The 21,547-nt window shown below is 44.7% G+C and overlaps 1 protein-coding gene across 1 annotated transcript; it reads left to right on the top strand.

Annotated features, from left to right (window-relative positions):
* Positions 1-1,298: 1,298 nt before the first annotated feature.
* smad7 (SMAD family member 7) lies at positions 1,299-21,452 on the top strand. Its single transcript, XM_015040551.1, has 4 exons — positions 1,299-2,785; positions 4,671-4,724; positions 9,454-9,525; positions 20,533-21,452. The coding sequence occupies exons 1-4, from the start codon at positions 2,314-2,316 to the stop codon at positions 21,069-21,071; spliced, it is 1,137 nt and encodes a 378-aa protein (XP_014896037.1). The 5' UTR covers positions 1,299-2,313; the 3' UTR covers positions 21,072-21,452.
* The last annotated feature ends 95 nt before the right edge of the window (positions 21,453-21,547 follow it).

Consider the following 21,547-nt stretch of genomic DNA (forward strand, 5'->3'; position numbering starts at 1 on the left):
TTATATATATATATATATATATATATATATATATATATATATATATATATATATATATATATATATATAAAATATAACGTCTGAAAAATGCAGCATCCATTAAAATTAAGTGCATCCAGTTTTCTTCGCTTAATTAGGAAATTGTGCCCACCAGTATAAATCCAGCTGCTCTGTGAAGGTTCCAGAGGTTTGTTGAAGAATTTTATGGAACAAACAGCCCGACAAAAACAACAACAGCAATAACAAAATCATAGCAGAGGTGTGAAGCAGGGTTGGTAACAATATCCATCATCACAAAGCTAAAAACAATATGGCGACCAATATGATATGGCCATCCACTTAAACTATCGGAATAGAGGAACATAATACAAAAGTTGCCAAAAGGCTCACGCTAACTCTGGATGAGTTTACTTTTCTCTCTCTTTGCGATTATGTATTGATTCATGTTAGTCTGTCACATAAAATATTCCTAGAAAAATACATTGAAGTGTGTAGTTGTAACTCGACAAAATGTGGAAAACTTCAGGGGGCGTGAATGGAATTTGCTAGAATGAATTCACTAATTTAAGTGTGCTTTATTGTACAAACGAAAAACAAATTCGGTCAATAAAGACACCAAGAAAGTGAGCAGAGATGCGCATTTGCTGTCAAACGAGAAAGGATTTATTTTAATGTGATGGAGTAATAAAGGACAGTAAACTCATATTTGTGCCGCTTGAAATTTAAATGACCAGAAGGGGGCAGCAGCGTGCTCTCTTCTCGGACTCGGACCCAACAGTATGGTTTTACCCTGAGTTTAGGCTGACAGGCACATGTTCTTTACCTTTTGAAATGTAACTTTACCCGTATAACCCATCCATTTTTTTTTTGCCGTCTTCAATGTCGAAGCAAATACTTAACATAGACTATCCTGGATAATCATCATGATTCGTCACGACACACTCTTATTAAACATTTTAACTGTATAAACTGAAGGAAAACTGCTTATTCAATTCAAAGAATTGCATCTAATAAGTTCAATTCTTAAATTGAACTTATTAGTTCATTTTCTGCGCTGTAAGCTCAGAAAATGTTGGAGAATTATTCCTCTTTTTCCATCTACTTGTAATTTTAAGGAAAAAAAATATTTCCTTTCTTTTTATCCACTTTTTTCTAAACTTAACTTTTTAAAACTTTTAAAAACATTATATTAAACTTTTCCTCTTGTGTGTTTTTATGTACGCGCGCTTGTGTGCGTGTGCGCGCCGCAGGCTCTACTTGATCTGTTGTTTGCGCAACACAATCACATTTCTTTTAAGCGACAGGGTGTCTAGACGCACACGTGACCGGGCGCGTCAATGCGCATTGGAGACTGGAGGAAGGGCACCCAAACCATCCGCCTCATTTACAGGCACACACACACACAGAGAACCCTTTACAACCCCCCTCCACCAAACACCAGCAGCAGCCCTGCAGAGGGACTCTCTGTCGGCTCCATTTCTGCTACACACTCGGCCCACGGAAACTTCGTGCGAGGGGGAAAAAAACGAGGCTGGATTATATTTGACCCGACAGGGATTCGGTTTGCTAAAATAGGTTCTCAGACTCGCTGCGTGGACGCGAATTGAGGTGGTCTCTCTCTCTCTATCTCTCTCTCTCTCCTTCTCTCTCTCTCTCTCGCTTCCTGCGTGGCTTTCCAACTCTACTCGGTTGTGAGAGAGAGCTTCAGACGTGGATTTGTTCCCTGGCTCCTCTCCGGACAGCAGACACCATCGGCAGAGAGCGCCACTGTGAGCGCCCGGATCGGGGATTTTGTGAATTAATGCTCCCGAAGATGCAGCGGACAGCTTGGGTTTTCATGGGATAATTAGGCCCCAGTTTCCCTGGTGTCCACAGCAGCATCCAGTGCACGCGGATAGAAATTTCTGACAGTGAAAATCTGCAAAGAGAGTGTTTTTCTCTCTTTTTTTTCCCCTTTTCTTTTCTTTCTTTTTTTTTTTTAAAGGGACCAGTCCTGCAGATCGGGGCTACTCACAGCTTGGTTGCAAAGGTTTCTAAGCTGCTAGACAGTGGAGGTGATGGTGATTTATTCCTGGGGGGACAAGCTGACTGTCCCGTGAAACCCCCTTGACTGTTTTTCCGCTGATCTAAGTCTGCAGGAGAAGGCGACGGAGACTGGCGCATGCTACAGATTTCCTCCGCTCATCCAGCTCCCAGCTTTTCCACCGTATCCTCTCAGGCTGCTTGTCACTGCCTGGACTCGGATCCCGGAATCTTCATGATTTGCGGACACCATGCTCGTTTTTTAGCCGGGAAACCCTCTTCTCGTCCCGCATGTTTAGGACCAAACGATCGGGGCTCGTCCGGCGACTCTGGAGGAGCCGGGCGCCCGTGGAGGGCGACGGGGAGGCGGACAGAGGGACGCATGGCTCCTCGGGGGGCTGCTGCATGGGCAAAGCGGCGAAGGTGGCCAAGTCCAACGACGCCGGGTCGGAGGCCGAACTAAAGGCGCTGACCCACTCGGTGCTGAAGAAGATCAAGGAGAAACAGTTGGAGGTGCTCTTGCAGGCGGTGGAGTCCAAGGGGGGCGCCCGGAGCCCCTGCTTGCTCCTGCCCAGCAAAGTGGACGCCAAAGTGGGTCAGCAGTCTTACTCTCTCCCCATGCTGCTCTACAAAGTGTTCAGGTGGCCGGACCTCAGGCATTCCTCGGAGCTGAAGAGGCTGTCTTGCTGTGAATCCTACGGGAAAATCAACCCGGACCTAGTTTGCTGCAACCCGCACCACATGAGCAGGCTGTGTGAACTTGGTGAGTTGAATAATTTTAAAAGTTCTTGTCAAAATTATTAGAAGGAGATGTGCCGGCTAAAAGTTACTGTTAAATTATCCTAAATCAGATGACATCACCTCTCCAGGGCAAGGGGTTTCAAGTTTCCATAAGGTCAAAGTCGACTTACGTACGTGCCAAGAGGTCCTTTTTTTCACAGGGGCGACTCCAGAAAGTTTCAAAAAAGGGGCGGTCTGATTAGGGGGACCAATGAATTTATTTATTTTATTTATTTTAGGGAGGCAAACCTAAACTAAAAGTCATGGCAGATTTTTAGAAGGCTTTAATGTAGAGGGAGGCCAACATAGGGTTGCTTGGAACTATTTTTATAAGAATTAACTGGCCAGAATGGAACTAAAATGAGTGAAAGTAGGATGAAATACAAATACCATGTTTTCCAGGCTGCAAGTCTCTCTGGAGTATAAGTTGCATCAATCAAAATGCATCATGAAGAGGGAAAAAAAAACCCCAAAACATAACGTACACTGGAGTATAAGTCGGATTTGATTAGAAATTGTCAAACATGAAGGGGGCCTCATTAATGTTGATGATGTAATAAAGTGTTGTGCTCAGTTACTTGAATTTTAACAGACTCACAGAAGCTGCCAATTTTGGCTTAGAAGTCTGCTGGCAATTTCTGACGCACTGATGTCCATGCTCTAATCACAGTGGTCTGGAACGACTCCACTCCGCCTGCGAAGTGAGCAGCGGAGCGGAGACGCATGCAGTATAATTCCGGGTTGATGGAAAGGCGGTTGTAGCGGTAAAACCAAGAAGGCCCGACAGCAAAGTCATTTATATTCATCTCCTTGGCAACTACCAGAGTGTGGATACGTAACTGTTTATGTACCCAACTGGGGACTCGTTACTCCAGCTAAGGCAATCGTACTTTTAGCCAGCAATCGGCTTTCATCGCAGCTGGAGATGGTAATGTTCAATCCTAGGTTAATTTCCAACACTATGGATTAATAGTTTATGGCTAAGCTACATTATACATTAGATTTGAGCCTTTTCATGACTACCTCTTTCCATAATTCATGAAGATAAATAGAAATAAACCGGCGGACAATAGCTTGGGTCTATAAAGGGGTGAAATGCTAATGTGGAGTTACAAATTGGGTGAATTCACCCAAAGTTGTTGGAACTCATTAATTTCTTTCTTTCAGTCTTTCATATTCACGTAGAAAAAAATTAGATGTACATTTGAGACTATCTGGAGGGGCCTCGCACCCATCCCCATCCTGGAGGCACAGCTGCTTTTTCTTTCTGTTGGGAGCTTCATCAAGTCTCAAGTCTGTCATTTGCTCTGGAAACATTTAATATTTAAGGGTGCATTTTGAAATTCTTTGACCTCCTAAGAAAAGAAAAAAAAAAACATTTTATGGCTGCCTGTGAAATGATAATAATAATAAAAAAAGAACATTTTGGGTTTCATCTAAGCCCTGCTTTCCAAACAAACAGCCTGGCTGCTATCTGAACATTTCATAATTGGCATTTCCAAAGTGCAGAGTGCCTCAGCCAGGACTCCAGTCTTTCCACAGTGAAGTTTCCAGCCCCCTCTCTTTCTTTCTTTCGCTCTCTCTCTCTCTGTATGTGTGTGTGCTTGCTTGGCGTCCCGGGCCAAAAGAGGCCCGTATCTCAGTTTGTCCTAGACGCTGATAGTGGCCCTTCTGGCGCCAGGCGGCCCCCTGTTTATCTGCCTGCCAATGAAAGGCAATAGCCGCCCGGCCAGCCTCACTGCCTGCCTCTTCAGGCGGAGCTGACAGACACAAATCTTTTTTTTTTTTTTTTTTCCTCTGGCTGAAGAATGACAACTCTTATCTCAAAGTTTAAGTCTCTCTCTGTTTTTTTTCTCTCCTCCACACAGAGTCTCCTCCTCCTCCATATTCCCGCTATCCCATGGATTATCTTAAACCACCAGGTGAGTTTTTTCCAAGGCATGCAAATCTTAAAATGTAGATATGTATGTGTTGTGTTTTTGTCTGGATTTACATAACACCTTCATTTAGTATGCCTCTGCTGTGTATGCATGTGTGTGTGAGAGACGAAATGGCTCCACGTTATGTTGTGATTTATGATAGCAGTGGAGTGGCACGCCTGGCTGGCTGGCCAATTCCAGCATGGCTGGCAGCCAGGGCAAGGCAATACAAAGCTGAGATATCAACTATAGACTGAGTGGCACGTCAGCAAGGGCGGTGGGTATGTCTGAGTGTGAGACGGTTTGTTTGTGCCCTCATCTGTCTGTTGTGAGATGCAGACAGGGCAGCAGCATCTCTGGAGCCAGGCAGCCTTTATCACAGAGAAAATTCTACAGAATGTAGTCTGTGTGTGTGGCTGGGGGTGTCGCTGACCTACTTCTCTAGGTGTACTGTAATTTTGGGGGTTTAGGTGAATTATTTTTTTTTTCCTTTTTGGGGTGTTCCCCTTTTTCCTTTTTTTTTTTTTTTTTTTTTTTTTGCAGTTTGGATATTTTGACCAGGGAAATGTCAGGAAGCTGTCCGTCTTCCTCGGGGCATTTTGTACCATAAGTCATTTTATACCTGCCTTTACAAGTGACGATTTAAAAGAGTTGTATGTCATCGATTCACAGCTTAATGTAAGGAAGTGTGGTTATGGCTGTGCTGAATATTCACCAGAAAGAGGTCACTCAACTGTACTATGGTTTGATGGGAGTTTGTAATCAGACATATTTCACAGGAGTCAACCCAGAATGTTCACTTGTGCATGCATGGGTAATTATTGAAACCCATAAACAGTAATTGCTGTTTGCAAACCCCAATATGGGTGAGATTATTAGTTTTGCTGTTTGGACTATTTAATTTATCTGTATATTCCATGAGGGGAATATTAATTGAGTAACTAATTGATTGTTAGTGGGTTTTGTTCTCTGACTGTAGGCAGTGATACATTTACAGGCAAAAAAAAAAAAAAAACTTTTAATGTCACTTTTATCTGTATCACAATTATTGATGGCCAAAATGAACGTTTATTGTGGATACAACAAGAACGCCCTCTTAAGTCTGAATCTTTACAGGGAAAATCTGAGCTCTTTGAGTTGTCTAAAGTTCAGTTTCCAACATGGCTGCCAGGGCAGATTGAACTTTAAAATATGAACCCTGATCAAGTCAAAATACCTTGATCAGGCTTGATGCAGATCATTATTATTATATAAACACATTTACTCACATAAAACTGAGTTGGTTATAGAAAATTACCAACAAATTGACTTTCTGTGGCAGAGCGCTGTATAATGGACCGATAAAACTCCAGAGCAAAAGCTGAGCTACAAAGATACGAAATGGTGAACTCAACCGGCCCCATGCTGTTCTGCTCTTTTCCTTATTGCGTTATGTCATCACCTGTTAGGTCAGTTTAAGTTTCACCCCACAACCAGGAAAGACTGAAGAGGTGGAGGTGATGTGAAAGATTTTCCTGACTGTAAACAGCCTAACTTTTTTTTTTTTTTAATTATCTCCATCTCTCTCGTGCTTTCTGACTCATTACCCATCTCGGTGTGTACTGGTGCAGAAAGAGCTCCGAGTTAAACAGTGACCAGTCAGCCGACTGGCCGACTCGGAGGAGAAAGTGGCTTTCAGTGAGTGGAAACAATAGGAAGTCATTGCAGCTGCAGCTGCAGTAATTCAACCCCCCCACCTGCCCCCACCCCATAGCTCCTTTCACTCTGTCTTTGTCATCTGTCTCCACGCCGTTCTGGTAATATTATTGCATTTAAAAAGCAGCTCCAGCATGTTGAATACAAGCAGAATTGATCTAAAACGTTGGCAGTGATGTCTGCTTGACGCGCGGCTCCCTGCTGATTGGCCGGGACGGGCTGCAGAGCTGGCGTCGCGTCTCTGTATTGAGTTCAGCTGGAGACTTTCCAGTGCTGAAAGGAAACGAGAAGGTAAATAGGAAATGCAAGTGGGATGCAGACAAAGGAAATGATTATACAACTCATGTTACCACCCGGTTTCCTCTCATGGAGAGAACGGACTGAACTTGAATTGTTGAACTGAACTGCAGGCGGCAAGGTTAAGGAGAGCAAGGAAGTTCCTGCTTTCTTATTGATCTGGGGTTTTTAAGTTTTAAGACCTAAATATTTGTCCCTTTAGCCATATTTGACAACTATTTTTGCTTTTTAGTTTTATTTTTTATTCAGTCAGGGCATGTTCAGTTGTAGCTCTGTGTCTGCATCGACCTGCAAAGCTGAAGGACGTGGTAATTGGACAGTGGAACAGCTCAGCTTATCATATAAAGATTGCCTCGGGAAGCTGTCCCGTCAGTCATCAACTCCTTTTCATTACTGGGAGTTAACGTGATTTTCTACGCCAATATTGCAGTGTTTGCTTTAGATCAGGCCGGGTTAAACTGTCACAGCATTCAGAAAAATCTGAATATTCTCTCCAAGAAGGCGATGGGATGTAAATATCCGCACGACGTGGAGGAGCGGCGGACTTTACGATGCTGCTTTTATAAATCCACTGAGCAGGAAGTGAGGTTGTGTGTGTCAGGGTGCCCGTCCTTCTCCGGCAGCGGCGGTCAATATGAAAGGAGCCTGGACATAAAACGGTACCTTGTCTCAGCTCTGGGGAATATAAATCACACACTGTTTGGCTCCTTCACTCTGATGCCCCCCTTTCTGCACCCTGTGGTCAGCGGTGAACTGCTGCCCGACAGTCCAGAGCAAGGCGTGCTGGCAGCGAATTAAAGGACGGGCCCAGGCTGTTCCCCGTGCATCTCTTTGGGGAGACCGCAGCAGTACGGGCCTTGTCCGGACGTTGCAAGGGACTGCACTGTGAAACCACAGTGGTCACTGCCTTAATTCAGTCGTTTTTATCATTCACCGAAGCTGCACATTGGACACCCTAGCTTCTAAGTTCTTATTGCGATCAGTTTGACTTAAAAGTCATCATTCAGTCGCGCTGGTGTTCAGTGGATGTTGGGTGAATAGACAGAATGACGTGTAGCTAAAGGAACGTATAATTAGTGCAGCTACTAGCGACTAGCCGGCTCCCAGCAGAGTTTCGCTGTAGTCGGTGTGCACACCTCTTCTCTTAAAGCTCCATTCATGTGTCGTGTTGGAACTAGTCCACATTACAGGTCTTTGAGGGGGGTTTAGCATTCAAAAAGGAGGAGAGAATGACTAGTTTTGCCTCCCTGGCCTGCCTGATAGTTTGCCCTAAATAGGATTTAAATGCATGGTTGCCTTCAGGACCTAAGTTCTGTTTGTGTAGAGGAGTGTTCAAAGGGTGCCCACACACACAGGTTTATCCCTTACTGTAAGCTTTCTAGTTGTATTAGACCCAGCGCACTTTAATAATATTATTCAAATGTTCTAATAATATTATTCAAATGCAAGCCTGAAACTATTTTAAAACAGGTGGTATTTTATCAGTATTTTAGATCTTTTAAATGTCTATTTTTCCCCCAGCTTTCACAAATGACAATCTGTTCTTCTTACATATTGTGTAAGAAGAACAGAATATGTAGTTCTTGAATTGCGATTTTAGTTTATTTTTTTTCTTAGGAGTAGAATAAAGGCTACACAAACTTTAAAAACCAAATCTGTTCATTGTAGAATGATCCAGTTCGTGTTTGATTTGAAGTATTTTACATGTTGTGCTGAGAGGCGTTCAGATGCAGTCCAGACACATAAAAACATGAAATAATCCTTTACTTTACTGCTAACAGAAACTACAAAGCAGATGGTTGCTTTCATGACATTAGCAGCTACCTGGTAGCAACTCGCTATGTTCTCACAGCACTAACAAAGTTCATCTTGTCTGGAGTTTCAGACTGGTTAAAAACCTATAAAAAAAACAACAACCTTTGAATAAATCGATTCCTTTTTTTGTTTTCAGCTACTGAAAATATGAAGCAAATTTTTACTTTAGTTTTGATTAGAAACTACAAAGCAGATGCTAACCTTAGCATTGTTAGCTGGTATTGTCACAGGGCTTTAAACTCACTTATTTCTGTCAGTTTCTTCTTACAGGTTACCCAAATTAATAAGTCATGGTGCTTTTTTTTTTTTTTTTTTATTGCTTTTGACACATGTTCTCCGGACCAGAAGTGTTTAACAGGGCAACTGAAAAACTACTTCCTTTTTTACTTCAAAAATAAGAGTCTATAATATGGGTTCAACTGAGTGTTGAACCCATATTATAGATTATAATATCCGTGTCCATAATATGGACACGGATATACCTTCATATCCGTGTCCATATTATCTCCTACGTATTTAACTAGAAGGTCTTTATTCACGAGGCATTCTTCCCTTTGGTGAGAAATATTGCGATGTGGAATATCATAACATCTCGTTTTGTTATTGAGCGGGGAATAAAAGAGCCAGTCTCGAGCCCCGGTCGTTGACAGAAAGAATCTAACCCTTTCTGGTTCAGCAGCTCGTCTGTGTAAAGAAGCAGGGCTAACATTCCTTCCAAAGCACCGGATTATAGGGGGGATTATCAGGGGTGTAAGAAATTCTCTGCTGTGTGTGTGAGAGAGGGTGTGAGCTTCATCGTCAGTGTCTTCATTAGGCATTGATTTCACCCGAGTGATTGACGGCCTCGCAGCTGCTGCTTTGCTGCCGTCTCCCGTCACACACAGGAACACGCTCAGTACTAACTCAGAGTCTCTCTTTCCGTCAGATTCTCCAGACTCTGGGCCTTCATCCAGTGAGACTGGGGGAACTACGTACTCGGCCCCTGTGGGGCTTTCAGGTAAATATTCCCACCAATACATCTTGCCTTTATATCACCCATTTTTCTGCTCTTCCTCCTCATCGTCTCCCTCCTCTGTTTTTCCTTTCCCTCCGCTTCACATTCCTCCTGACACACACATCATCTCCCCTCCATACTTGCGATGATGAGGCGGTGATTGTGGGGGCCCCAGCTTCCCCTCTGTAATAAAACAGCCAGTGAAGGAGGGAGGTGCAGTTCTCCCACAGCCACATAAATTCTTCCCTTCTGGCTCTTTGAACAACGCTCCTCTCTTCTCCCTTCTCCTCTCCCATCGCTCTCTGTGTGATGTTGTAATGGAAGACAAACACGCCAGGCTGTTGTTTGCAGAAGAATATGTTCAGTGCATGTAGTGTTGTTGAGGAGAGGGACGGAAAGTAGGCTGAAACCGACATTCGAGTGTTTGTTTCGTCGTGTTTGCAGATACAGTGGGTGTCTTTGTAGACGGAGAGTAACTCTCCTCTAGGCTGAGACACAGGGCACCTTACTTTCCTCCAGCTCTTACGCTGAACGTGTTTCGGGCTCCATGAGAGTCCTTCCTGTAATCCCTCGCCCCCCCAGCTTTGGCAGAGTCGCCTTCCTTACCCACAGGCTGCAGAATACGATGATGCTCATGAGAGAGGGAGAGGGTTTGCTCTCCAGTGCTGTTCTCTGCTTTCATTTGCCGCATATGGTTCTCATTATAGAGCCTTTAAAGCCTGTTTTATGTCAGTTGCTGTTCGCTGCCCGTTTCCCCCCGCCCCCGTCCTTTGTTTGGTGGTTGGGGGTGGAGGGTTTAGCCTTCTTGCCTGTGTGTGTCAAGAGCAAAAGATCCAAAAATCACACCCCACATCCTCCTCCAGACCATCAGGATGGACACTAAAGTCCTCCCTTTGTGCGTTAACTAAAGACACATTTCATACACTGTTCAAACTGTGAAACCCAAGAAGTGGAGGCTTAGCAGGCGCCCTCCCTTCGTCTTCCCTTCTTCAGCCACCCCTCCTCCCCTGTTTTCCTTCCTGGCGAGGAGGACATGGCCGTGGCAGCCAGCGTCTTTGGTGAATGGGCCTCCTCAGTGAGAGCGGGAGAGGTAGAGAGGCTGAGGCGTGATGGCCAAAGCTCTCTGCCCCCATGGTTTCCGCTGCAAGCCAAACGAATTGGGGGTGTAATCTATTCCTCCTCTGCCTCTTCTTTCACCCTCCCCGTTTTCCCCGCTTGGCTCCCTCCCTCTGGGGGCCTGACAAAAGAAACATGGCTCCCCCAGAGGCCCTGCTGCTGACCTTCCAATTCACTCACTTTGCCCTTTTTATGTTCTTCTCCGGACAAATTCACAGAGAGGAGAGGGAGGCTTAAAGGGTACTGGCAGTCAGCAAGAGACTTGCTGCGTTTTACATTGTTTTACAATAATAAACTTGCTTTCTTTGAGGAGACGGGCTAGAACAACCAGCGAACTCGCCTCCGAAGACATAGTTCATTCAGACTTTAGATAAATCAGTTCTTCTCCATCTCTACATGCAGGGGAAAGCCTAGATTGCTCAGGACGGAAGGAGTTAAGTGAACTGTGACAGCGACAAGCACAAATGCAAACTAGGCTGCCTGCCAGACTAGCGGCTCCAAAGCTCCCCTCACTAGCCCACGTCATCGGCTTGGAACAGAGCAGAGGGGAAGGGAAGAGGAGAGGACGGCTGGAGCCGGGCGTCAGGGCCACCAATCTTGGCGAAGACCTAGATCAGGGGTTTATAGGTTCACCCAGGCATTGAGCTGGGAGATCAGATTAGGGATTGAGAAATGGAGATCAGGTCAGGGTTAAGAGGGTGCTGGACTGTTGGTTATGAATCTCTGGAGTGTTAAGTAACTCTTAGTTATGAGCAGCTTAGAAGGCGTTCTTGTTGCCTGTCGAGCTTTAAAGTCTCTCCAATAAGTTTTTATTGAAGCAGTCGCGGTTCTGTAGAGTTGGCTGCAGAATGTCGTTTCTGCCGTTTCATAACAGCCAGGGGGCAAAACGATACACCCAACCCACAAAGAGAGACAATGCATGATACACAAATCAGTCCTTAAAAATCCTTTCTGAGAAAACCGAAAATCCACATGTGAAGCTGTTATTGGCTACTGGCGACCAATCAACAGCTTTCTCTCAGTATAACTTTTTTCTTTTTTTTTTTTTTTTTTTTTTCTCCTAGGAGTGGGAGCTTCATCAGTGCATTTGCAACAGAGTTTCCCCTGAACAAACCGTATCATATCCATACATAAATTTCACATTTTTTTTTTTTTTTTTACCTCTTGGGTTGACATTCTTTAGATATTTGCAAGTTAAACATTAACACCTTACATTGAATATAGTCAATAATATAACTAAAACTTGCCTCACTTAATTGTTCTTGAACTCAAATATGTGGTTTTAGCAGTCTTGTGCTCTGGCCTCAAAGATGGGTTTAGATATTATACATTTATGCGTTGCAAAGTGAATATAGGGGGCGCGGCTTCATTGGTGAACGACGAATTAATTAAAGGCGTAAAATCAGCTGTACTTCCACGAAGATCCAAACTTCATTATCTTTTCAGTAAGATGACATCTTATTTATTCCCATATATTTCAATTCAATTGCAACCGTGGCTACAAAATAACAAAATCTACAGAGGTGCTACTTCCTTTCTTACTTCAAAATAAGAGTGACGAGCGTCGATGAGGTGCCAGTCTTAAAGCACTCTTATAACGGAGAATAGCGCTTCACAAGACAGACTTGACATTGACAAGAAATTTACAATTTTTGTTTTTTATTACAAGAACTTGCAGCTGCAACAACAGATCAAAAACTCAGGTCCATCTAGATCAAAGTAATAAAAGTGCGTGTTTTATTTGATAGTTACTGTTGCGTAGTACACCATGGCCCATACATTCAAGTATTCCATAAAGCAGACTTCTGTTTGTGCCAGACGCTTGAAAGTGTAGCATCTGAGTGTCAGTGGCATGCCTGCTGGTGCCGTTGAGGGCTGACCCAGAGTGCCTGTGTGTAACCGGATCCAGTCGCACAGTGGTGGCATGTACACTCTCACATGCACACACGCACACGCACACACACACACAGGCGAGGAGATAAAATGACCCGGTGCGAGCCCTGGCGCATGGCCGATTGTCACACAGGCGCTTCCTCCCACTGCAGGTTAAATTTAGGCCAAGTTGTATTCTTATACCGCCAGCCTACCTCGACAGACAGTCACCCGGCCCCCTTGGCCAGTCAATTAGTCATCCAGTGAATTGGCTTGAAGTGTAACCTTCATCAGGGGCTGTGATGGAGATTAAATTTAGTCCTGGCACCATGGCTCATTAAATAAAAAAAAAAATAAATAAAAAAAGGCTTTATTGGGCATTATCTTGAAATATTTTCACACGAGGAGGTTTTTACACTTAAGAAAATTAAGAGTGGAAGCTTGCAACAGAGCGCCCTCAGTGTGCCTCCGCTTGCTGAGCATTCCTGCCTTGTTTGGGTTAGCAGGGAGAGGAAAGGGCCGCGCAGGATATGACCTCATGTCTTTGAGGAAAAGCCGAGCGGACAGAGAGGTAGCCGAGGCCTCATCTTGATGGAAAACAAACACTGGGGGTACACCAACCAGAAATGAGGAAGGCAGGGCATCAGAAAGAGAGGAACCGAACGGAGAAATGCACTCTTTGAAAACGAGGACTGTTTCCACCAAAATTTACTACTTGGTTTCCATTCCTTGTTGGTTTTCTCGTATGAACACTAAGAGAAGGGAATGAAGAGGCAGAGAGAAGATGGCGGCTTTGGGTGGAGGGAGAGATGGCCGGCAGCTCTGCTTGGTTCTCTGTAATTTGGAGGATGCGTGTTATAGCCAGCGAGCTGAGCAAAGCAGAGCCGGGCCGCTCTGTGCTGGGCCAGGATCTCTCATTACTCCCCACTTCCTCTCCTTGCGAGGCAGCCAAGCCAACCTCTTGGCAAGGGACTTAATTTTGGTTTTGGCCGCCCTCTGTTCCCCACCCTGTGTCATTATGCTGCACAAATCGGAAAAACATGCACGCAGAAGGCGGCGGATGATGGAGTGGGATTGAGGAGAGTTGTGTCTTGCTTTGCTCTACATGTATTTTGTGTTTTCCCTTTGCCTCAGATGCTTTGGGATGATGTGCTTGCCGGTAAAAAAAAAACATTACCTTTAGCGCGGTTGACAGGAGGGCTCTGCAGCTCTGGTTCTGAGCCAAAGCTGGACGGAAGCCCAGGACAAGATGAACATTGTTTTGGTTCGCAGTGGCTCTGTGGGAGTGGGCTTTGACATTACCTAAGGTATGAAGCTATATCTAGGGGGTGGGGTGAATGAATGTGTGAAGGGGGCAGTGGAAAAGGAGAACTCAAACCACTTGTATGGAGGATTAAAAAAATGGAAATAAGTGGAGACATATGCCCATAAAACCTGCATGTGTGTGTGTGTGCGTGTCTCCACCCTCCTGCCTGCTCATTCATGGAGTCAGTTTGTCTTTTGTGTACTCTGGAGTGCCTTTGTGTGTCAGTAACTGAATCTCTATCAGCGCTGGAACAACCGCATACATTTAAGGATATACAGAGGTGTATATATATACACAAATAAAATGAAAAGAGCGCTCAGGCCACATCCAACTGGAACTGCGGGTTGTCTGTTTTCTGTTTGTGGTTTCTGATTTAGTTCCCACGGTCTTTTAGCCGCAACAATGTAGGCAATTCTTCATCTTGTCTATCCATCTATCTATATATCTTTGTATGTGTGTGAGTGTGTGTGACACTGCTTCTCCCAGATAACGATCTTGTGGGAAGTCTCTTGACTTGTGTGACTGCAAAAGTGAGCTCATGACATCATTCTGGCCGGCCTGGCACCGTGTTTGAAAGTACCTTGTGTTTATTTGTCCTGTCACCCTGGGAAATCTGGGCTGCAGGGAGTGGTTGTGTATGTGTGAGCGTGCAAGGGTCAGCCTGATGAAGTGTTGTACCAAGAACTCGACAGGAATGGGAAAGAGGTCCAGCATTAGGAAAGCAAACTTCCCATTAGAAAGCATTGTCGTACAGCTTTTGGGGACCTTCTGAGTGCCATGTGGAAGATGCAGGCCAGGGACTGGAGGAATTAAATATTCACAAGGTTTTATATATATATGTGTGTATATGTATGTATGTATGTATGTTGTTTATATTTCTGAATGACCATGAGAAGCTCCTGTCTTTGAAAAACTGAGCTACGGACACCAAGTAGGGAGAACGCGTGCAGTTTCGTCTCCTTATCTTCTCCCCCGGTCGCAGCCGGATGGCTCATGTTCGAGATGGCGTGTCTGCAACTCATTCTCTCTATCTGTGTTTCTGCAAGAAGTCAGATCTGCAGATAGACAAACCGGGCCACTCCCCTGTGTGGTTTTCCTGCCATCAGGGTTTATTTACGTTTCTTGAGATTGGGGTGGGGGGTGGCGGGGGGCGTTAGCAGCTTCAGTTACTTGACATCTTAAAGCTTCACTTCCTGTCTGTTAGCTAAGAAAGCCACTCCAGCCAGTCCTCCAGACCAATAATTAGCTTTGGTGTTGGAAAACGACATGTAACATATAGGACCATAACAAGCTAGAGACGAGCAATGTGCTGCTGGGTCTCGGATAGAATTAGTAGTAGTTTTGAATTTACTAGAATATGAAGAAATTATAAGGTTTTCTCCATTTATGTATCAAAGCACACTAGTCTTTAACTGGGTTTTATTAAGTACATTTAAGTAGATAATGTTATTTGATGCATTTAATGAGTTGAAGTTGAAGCTCCTCTTCGCTATGAAACTGTTCATTTGCACGGTGATCCAGTATTGCTTGTCATTTTTTGCTGTCGTTAACGGGTATCACCACCAGTCATCTTTTGGTGTCATTGACACTCAGCTGAAGATAGATGTTCCTCATGTTGTGAAGCTGCTGTTGTGTTGCATTGACGTGACATGAGGACAGTCTACTTTCCTCAGTGCTGCACAGTAAAACTGCTGTCCTTTCTTCTTCTGGAGTGGCCGCCCGTCATTGAATTTCTGGCTGCACAAGAAGCGAGCCAGACGGTCCTTAGAGGTGCTGCGAGCTGGCTGTCGAAGCGTTGTCGGGACTCTAAAACTCCAAAAGAGAGAAATCAATGACACCTCGTGTTTTATTTGCAATAACGGAGGAATGCTTAGCTTTGACCGCAGATGAAGGTGCCCTCGCATGCATACACATTTTTCGGGGGGACAAAGGGGCTGGACTTATACGGCCTGGCAGAAAGAACAAAAGGAATGCCTCCAGGCTGACCCTTGACCTTTGGAATAGACTTTCCCCGGCTTGCGAGAGGGTGTTGACTTAGAAAATAAGGCACCGTGACGAGCCCTTCCTCCCCCCCTGCCTGGAGCTGTTTCCTTCATGTCTTCCTCATTCCAGTTTTCACCCAGTGTGTCTGATGACAGGGCCATTACACGTCTGAGGCGAGAGAGGCCCAAACAGCCGCAGATTTCTGAGGGATCAATGCGATGCGCTTCTTGGCGCCTTCTCGCCATTTACTCATATTGAAACTGTGCAGAACCGAAGGTTGAAAATCGTGTGCGAGAGACGGAGTGTAATGTGTGTGAATCGGCTGACTTCTAAGAATAGCGCCAACCTGGTGGGTGTCTGTGCGTGTGGAGTCAGACAGAGGTAATGATTAACCTTTCCAGACTGTGTTTGTGTCCCTGGGAGAAGTGCGGCGAGTCTAGCACCTCCCCGCCCTCCTTCACAGCCGTCCTGCCTCGCTTCCCCTTCGGCTCAGTCCAGTTGTCTCGGCTGGCTTGGCGTCTGCTTTATTAAAGCTGTAGAGCATTAAAACAGGGGAGTTGACACCCAGTTAAGTCCGTGGTGCTTATGCTAAAAATTCAGCACTGCATAACTGCGTAAACGGTTTGATAAATATTTACAGTTGTCGGATATCTGTGATGCGTTACTTGCAGGTCACAGAACTACTTGTGATAAGGACATTTGTGCGCATAAAGATATAAGGCTTGCAATATTTTCATACATTGCACAAAAATGTATTTTATTTGTTGTACGTTTAGTTGTAGTTGTCAAACTTGTCATGTATCAAATCTAACTTTCTTGTCATTCTGCTCTTTGATTAACACAAGCACAACAAACTATTAGCTTAAAAATATTTTGGACTATCTGCTCAGCTAGCTAGCTAGCTAGCTAGCCAGCAGTCTGCTACTTTCCATACATGTAGCCCATAACTGACTCACTGCAGTTTATATAAAAATTGGAAATATTCGGAAATATTTCCTATCGAGTCTGTCTGACTTTTAAACATTTTAAAATGTGTGTTTGATTTCATTTATCCAGCTTACTGTCAGTGTGCAGAGTAGGTGAGACGTGTGCAGAAAAATCACTGAATCATCTAAAACCACTTGAAGACGCTATGAACTATAAAACGTAGAAGCAACATGATGAAAGAAGTTGAGTGCTTTCGTACTCATAAGTTTCTTAAACCTTAGTCGTCCGGTCCGTTTGATGCTGTTTTGTCCATTGCAAAAACTAGGACAGCTGGACGCATCATCACTCGAGAGCTCGATTGCTTTGTTGTGAAGAGGCAGGAAAAGGCTTTGTTAGATGTGGAGGTGCGGGGGTTGGGTGTTTGCATGTGGACCCCATGGGACAAACGGGAATGGGAGCAGCAGCAGACAACTGACAGGAGGAGGACAGAAAGGGTTAGAGTGGCAGATGGCCACAGGCTGCCGGCTAGCCAGCTTATCTCTGGCGAGGAGGAGAAGCCCGAGACACAAGAGGAGCTTAGAGGCCAGAGTGCAGAAGGGAGCAGGTGGGGAGGCAGACAGAAACTCAGACTAATGCTTCAACAGGCAGACGTCCAGAACCCGGACTCGCAGACAGATGTACAGTCAGAGCCCACAGTGAATATTCAAAACCTGGAGCTAATGAACAGACACACACAGTGCTACTACTGTGACTTCATCTGACACACACTTTTAAGAGATACATCTGAAACAGTGTCAGGCTGTAACTCCGTGAGCTTGACACCCTTTACATGCGATGATTATTTAAAGAAAAACAGCACAAAAACCCCAAGTTGGTTTTTGCACTTGGAAACTAAGGTGAGTTTACGTGACGCCGCTAAAATTAGCGAGTGTTTTCATACATGCATGTTTGTCCAGCAGCATAACTCATGAGGTGTAAGCTCATCTGCTGTCAGAACAAGCTGTGAACATTACTATTTGCGAGGCAGCACCCCGCTGATAGAGGAGTCTGGCTGTCTCGCCTTCCCGCCGGCTGATTCACTCAATGGGTTTGGGTTTGTTTACCTGCAGGAGACATCTGAGCGTCGACAGAAATCTGCTGATGTCTCTGTTAAAAAGTGGTGGCACGGATATTGAAACACGAGCATTTTTGTAGTCCGTTCGCAGTTTCTTTTGTGAAGGAGACATAAGACTACGTCAGTATATTGACGACTTTTCTCCATGAAATTCAGACTTGTATTTTTTTCCGCAGTCTGATACCCGTTTATGCTTGAAAAATAACTAACATAAGCTTTAAAGTAGGAGTCTGGACATTTTTTTTTTTTCATGACGGTAACAGATATTTTTTGTCAAGACAGTTTTATGTTTCTAAAGATATATGTGTCTCTACAAATATAACTACTGTCTGTAGTGAACGCTGTTTTATTCCTGCTGGAAATATTTTGATTCTGGGCAGTTAGCTGAAATGCTATGCTAACAATAAGCTTGTTTGCTCGTTTTTCCACGCATGATTTAATTATCACTTTGTCTCATCTTAACTCTGTTCATTTATTCCCAGCTGACAAAATGGTGAAAAAAAAAATCTTCTACATTGAAAGCTCAGATTTTTTTGCGTTGGTCACGATAATTTTTAGCTGCTATCATTTCAGCTGCTCTCTTCAGGTCTTTCTCTACGTATCTGTCTGTCTGAGCGCTACAGGTCACACGAGATAGACTGACCTGAAGCTGCAGCAGTCAGTTCAGTTTCTTTGTGAAGATCAGCTCAACGGGTGAAAGAAAAGCACATTATTAGTCTTTAAAATATGAAATGAGATATAAATCAGTCAAATATATATATATATTTTTATAGGGTGACCCTCTGCTTCTTGACTTCCAGCAGTTTGCTTCTCTCCTGCCTTGATTATCCCCCCCACCACTTTCCTCTGAGGTTTTCTCACACCACGAGTTTAAAGTTTCTCAGAGGCTAGTCCATGAGGCGGGGGAAACGGCAGGACTGTTAGTGTAGTCCTGAATAGCAGAGTGTTTTCGAGCTGCAATGACAGGCTCAGACAGGCAGCCGCTCTAATGACCTATGACGCCAAGCTCTGTCTCTCTCAGCAATAACACACACACACACACACACAGCGGGGCCCCACAGGTGAGCTCCACCAGCAGGCCCGTGCGTCCTTGTCCTTATCAACCTTGGCTCTTCCTGTAATGTGTAAAACATGCCGGATTTGGAGACTGTCTGGCATCTTCTTGAGACATAAAATGCCGTCTTGTCTTTTATCAGAAAGATAAATTCTCCTTTTTGCCTGCATTTAGTCAAATGGAGATAGCTGGGTGCTTGGTTTCCTTTAGCACCCCACCAGGATGGATTTACGATAAATTCCCCGAGGCTCAGCTCAGTGCAACTTCAAAGCACACAGCCCCGCTTGTTTTATGGAAGGCATGCTTTCAGTTTTGCTGGCCCCCTTTTCCTTCTCCTAGACTTTTTCTGTCTGTCTTATCCCAATGTTTTCTTTTTCCCTTCCTCTTTTTTTACCCCCCTCCTAATGAAGGCTAATGACAGGCCAGGATAAGTCGGCCTGGGCCGGGAGAGATCCTGCCGCATTAGCGTCGCAGTTGGTCCCAGACGGGACCTTCCAAATTACCGGTTGCATACACAGCTACTGCTAGATGAAAGGGGGCAGGTCCAGGGGCTCTGTTCAGGTTTTCCTCCAAATATATACCCACATTCCAAGCTTTCCTGATGTTTGGGAAGTGGCCTATAGGAATGGATATTTATACACTTGAGAGAAATTGCCGCAATGAGGCGATCACGCCAAAAAGCACAAGAGACACTTAAAAGTCCAAAAAGGAAGCAAAGTTGTAAAAGTAACGGTCAAAATATGTAAAAAGCATTCCTTCTCCTCCCCACCCCGCCCCCTCTCCGTCTCAATCTATTTCCCTTGCGCCTGACTGGCTCCCTTTTCTTACTGGGAGTCGCTGGAAGCCAGATTTCTGCGGAATAGAGATATGAAGGGAGAGTGCGGCGGCGCAGGAGGCGCTCTAAAGGGAAAGGGGATAGATTTTGGAAACTGGAGCGCGGCCAGTGCTACACTTCTTTTCTACGCTCAGGGGAAACTTCAGACCCACGAGGCCTCACTTGTCAACGGTTCAGACGCCGGGGGTTGGAGAGTTAACGGCCTGCTTCTGACGCCCGCCCAACATGGTTTATGTGTTTGTGTGAAAGCCCTGCATCAGTTACCGTGTCTCCGTCGGTCAAACTCTTCATTTCCTCCAGCGGGGCGAAGTATGTTGCTGTAGAGACAATCAGCACAAGAGGTTGACGTCAGTACATTGTTGGCCGGGCCGCTACAAAAATACAGCGAGCCAGACAGAAGATAAGCATTTAATGCCTAGATAAATATTGTACTGCATGTGGAAACTTGCCTGGCAGTGCGTCTCCGAGTTGATTTTTCTTGTCTGTGGTCCAGGAATTCCAATATGGTTTTCCTGCATGGCAGAAATTGTGGATGACAACTCCGTTTTGGCTCCTGACGAAAGCGAATTCTCCATTTCCCAAAACAGGGATAAGGATGAGGTTGTTCAGCTGTAGCAATGTTTAAGCAGCTTTGTTGCTCAGATCTAGACAACATCTGATCACATCTTTCATGAAGTCATCTTTTTCTCCTCCTCCTCTCTCTTTCTCCTTGATCTGCACATTTTCATTGTCCGATGTCTTACTTTTATTGCAACTTATTTATCGCCTCTAAGCGTCTCCATATCTTTGTTCCCCTCTTCCAGATTCCCTGGCGTTGCAGGAGTCAGGAGAACCGGCCCACTGGTGCGTGGTGGCGTACTGGGAGGAGAAGACACGCGTCGGACGCCTCTACTCGGTCCAGGAGCCCTCTCTGGACATCTTCTACGATCTACCTCAGGGGAACGGCTTCTGCCTGGGCCAGCTTTGCTCGGACAACAAGTCCCAACTGGTTCAGATGGTGCGGGCCAAGATCGGCTACGGCATCCAACTGACGCGCGAGCCAGACGGGGTGTGGGTGTACAACCGCAGCTGCTACCCCATCTTCATCAAGTCGGCCACACTGGACAACCCGGACTCGCGCACGCTGCTCGTGCACAAGGTGTTCCCCGGATTCTCCATCAAAGCTTTTGACTATGACAAGGCGTGCAGCCTGCAGAGGCCGAACGACCATGAATTCACGCAGCAGCCTCGCACGGGCTTCACGGTGCAGATAAGCTTTGTGAAGGGTTGGGGACAGTGCTACACCAGACAGTTCATCAGCAGCTGCCCGTGTTGGTTGGAAGTAATCTTTAACACGCGATAGCAGCAGCAGGAGCCTTCCTCCTCTTCACGCTGACCTCTTCAACGCCCACTCACAGAAAAAAAAGACTTTTTTCTTTTTTTTTTCTTTTTTGTTCCAGAGGTTCAAATGCAGAAGAAGAAGAAAAAAAAAGGATTTTAAAAGTGAGAAAAAAGTATAAATTCTGATGGACTTGTTTAATAAATGACTGAGATTTAATTAAAAAGAAGCGAAAAAATGTATTTTATGTTATATATAAATATATTATTAATTGTAAATATGAAGACGTTTTATATGCATCATTATTTATGTATTGTGCAATGTGTTGATGAGAAGAAAAGAAGATGCACTTTGCTTAATATAAATACAAAACGAAAGAAATGCCAAAATAATAAAAAAAAAAAATACAAATAATTATATTTGTCTTGTCTATTTTGGGGGGGGGGGGGGGGGGGTTTGGGGAATTCCTTTTGTTTTTAATTTTCTTTGGGTTATTGGGT

Source organism: Poecilia latipinna, unplaced genomic scaffold (assembly GCF_001443285.1).
Source record: "Poecilia latipinna isolate Pla-1442-1.1 unplaced genomic scaffold, P_latipinna-1.0 Scaffold515, whole genome shotgun sequence".
In the NCBI taxonomy this organism is placed as follows: Eukaryota; Metazoa; Chordata; class Actinopteri; order Cyprinodontiformes; family Poeciliidae; genus Poecilia; species Poecilia latipinna.

What these genes read in the sequence shown, in the direction of transcription:
- smad7 (XM_015040551.1), top strand. Translation starts at nt 2,314, where the DNA reads ATGTTTAGGACCAAACGATCGGGGCTCGTCCGGCGACTCTGGAGGAGC. An exon ending in GAGCAGGCTGTGTGAACTTG is followed by an intron (nt 2,786 to 4,670) that starts GTGAGTTGAATA and finishes TCCTCCACACAG; the next exon opens with AGTCTCCTCCTCCTCCATAT. An exon ending in GGCCCCTGTGGGGCTTTCAG is followed by an intron (nt 9,526 to 20,532) that starts GTAAATATTCCC and finishes CCCCTCTTCCAG; the next exon opens with ATTCCCTGGCGTTGCAGGAG.